The sequence below is a fragment of the Varroa jacobsoni genome, unplaced genomic scaffold, assembly GCF_002532875.2.
Source record: "Varroa jacobsoni isolate VJ856 unplaced genomic scaffold, vjacob_1.0 scaffold_691, whole genome shotgun sequence".
Lineage (NCBI taxonomy): Eukaryota > Metazoa > Arthropoda > Arachnida > Mesostigmata > Varroidae > Varroa > Varroa jacobsoni.
Genome location: NW_019213593.1, coordinates 75,848 through 77,774, shown reverse-complemented (window position 1 = coordinate 77,774; position 1,927 = coordinate 75,848). Strand labels below are relative to the sequence as shown.

Genomic DNA, 1,927 nt, shown 5'->3' with positions numbered 1-1,927 from the left:
GGATAGAAACTAGCTCTAGATGTGATATAATAACTTGCCTTTTGTTAACATAGAGAGCTTCATTAGTAATACATTAGCTATGTTATATATATATATTGTGGCAATATTGTATCAACTTATCATTTTAACGCGTGCTGTTTTGTGTTGCATATTGTTGTGAAAAAAAAAAAAAAAAAAAAAGAGATATGAAAAGCTTCGATGATAAGTTGCTTTCAGCAGATACTAAAACAAATTATCTTAAATAGACAACTTAAGAAAGGTAAGCATATGCAAATGTTCCAGTTCTACCAAAGTGTATGCACATTATTGAGTTTTGCTAGGTGAGTATTGGCCAAAGGAACTCCCGAAAATGACCGGGTCGCGGTATACGCTACTAACAGATTGAAAGAGGTCATAGAACGAACCAAATGCGCATCCATTGTACGTGCAATGCGCTATAACGATTTTGCTATTATTATCTATTACAACTCGATTATATTTGATAGGTGTGTCATTATAATGGCCCCTTAACGAGTGGGCAAGAAAGGTCGACCGACACGGAACTTCCGGTACACATCCTTATCGACAGACCTGCGTCAACAATCTCGAGTTGTTCATGTTAAGCAATGTCTTTGGTGAGGGTCTCAGGCGAACAGGGACCCTAGCATTGCTTGTTTCGTGGGAGAACGCTTCGTTACCAGATGCAGTGGGTGATGTCCTTTTTGAACACGCGCTTCCTCTTTATGTATAATAGATAGGCTTACGTCGAGGCCTAGGCTAGCCGACAGGCAAACTCTCGATGCTGCATAGCCGGACCGGTCCCCCGGAGACCCCGATATCGCCAACATCCGTTGTAAACGAAAATCAGAGCAAGTGTCCGGATTTTCTACCTCTGCAAAACTCCCACCTGTTGTCGTTGACGGTAATGCTGTTGTTGCTTCTGCTGCGGATGATGGTAGCATCATGCAGCTACTGAGTCTTATGGTCTCATGCAATAGGGCATTGCTCCCACTTCAGGGCCGACCCCGCGTTTTGCCTGCGAACAATCCAACCGTGTAAGACCAAGCGATGCCCAACTCAGGAAAAGATTCGGGACTATTCGGTTCCGGGATGGCGCAAGCAGGCATTAGCTATAAAATTATTGTAACATATATATCTTTTTATAGAAGAGTAAAAGCTAGGTGAGAAGGTTGACTGGACGAGAGGCGGATGGACGGTTTGATACGGCCCCGGCCAAACCAGGCATATATAACATGAATCGTTAGATGAGGAGATTTGCTTGTAAAAGTCAAAAGGTTGAGTTCATGAATCTCTACAATATAATGATGGCACGCCAATACGAAATAGGAACGCACTTTACGTAGTTAAAACTTTCCAGTTGTCAGATTTCTCTGTAGTAGCGTTAATCACTGGATCGAGATGTATCGTTGCCCCTGAAACAGCCAACCTTCGATCTGCCAGCTGCAGAAGGCAAGCATATACGTAAGCTGAAAGAAACAGCATTTTATCTTTGGAAAGAGATTGTACACCGTGTTCATATACCGGCGTCTTTACGTCAAATAAAATGTATTTTTATTGCTAACTATATTGACGCAAGTTGCTTTGATAATTAGTAATTAGTATTCGTGTGCGCTCTCTTCTATCATGACGTTCCCTGGCTAATCTGTCTACGCACAATGATGTATAATATTATAACGATGTATATATAAATGAATATTGGGGGGGGGGGGATTAATTTTGTACCTTCTTTCTTGTTTTTCGACTTTTATAGTCTTCCTTTTAGGAGTAGATGGCATTGTCCTTCGGCAAATAATGTTGTGTGCATACGACCTTGGCATGGGTAATGGCGAGTATGCTTTCATAGCTGCCAAACCATACACGAATGTTCGCTATTTTGGAGAGTACACGTGGAACGTTGCAGGAGATAAACGTAATGAGGTAATCATTA

General features: G+C 41.6%; 1 protein-coding gene across 1 annotated transcript in view; it reads left to right on the top strand.

The window, feature by feature from the left end:
- Positions 1–1,750: 1,750 nt before the first annotated feature.
- LOC111262677 (atrial natriuretic peptide receptor 1) overlaps positions 1,751–1,927 on the top strand; it is a gene marked incomplete at its 5' end in the record, with an annotated part of 20,179 nt that continues 20,002 nt past the window's right edge. The window contains 1 exon segment of the mRNA XM_022837095.1: positions 1,751–1,917. Within this exon segment, the coding sequence (XP_022692830.1) occupies positions 1,751–1,917 (167 nt within the window).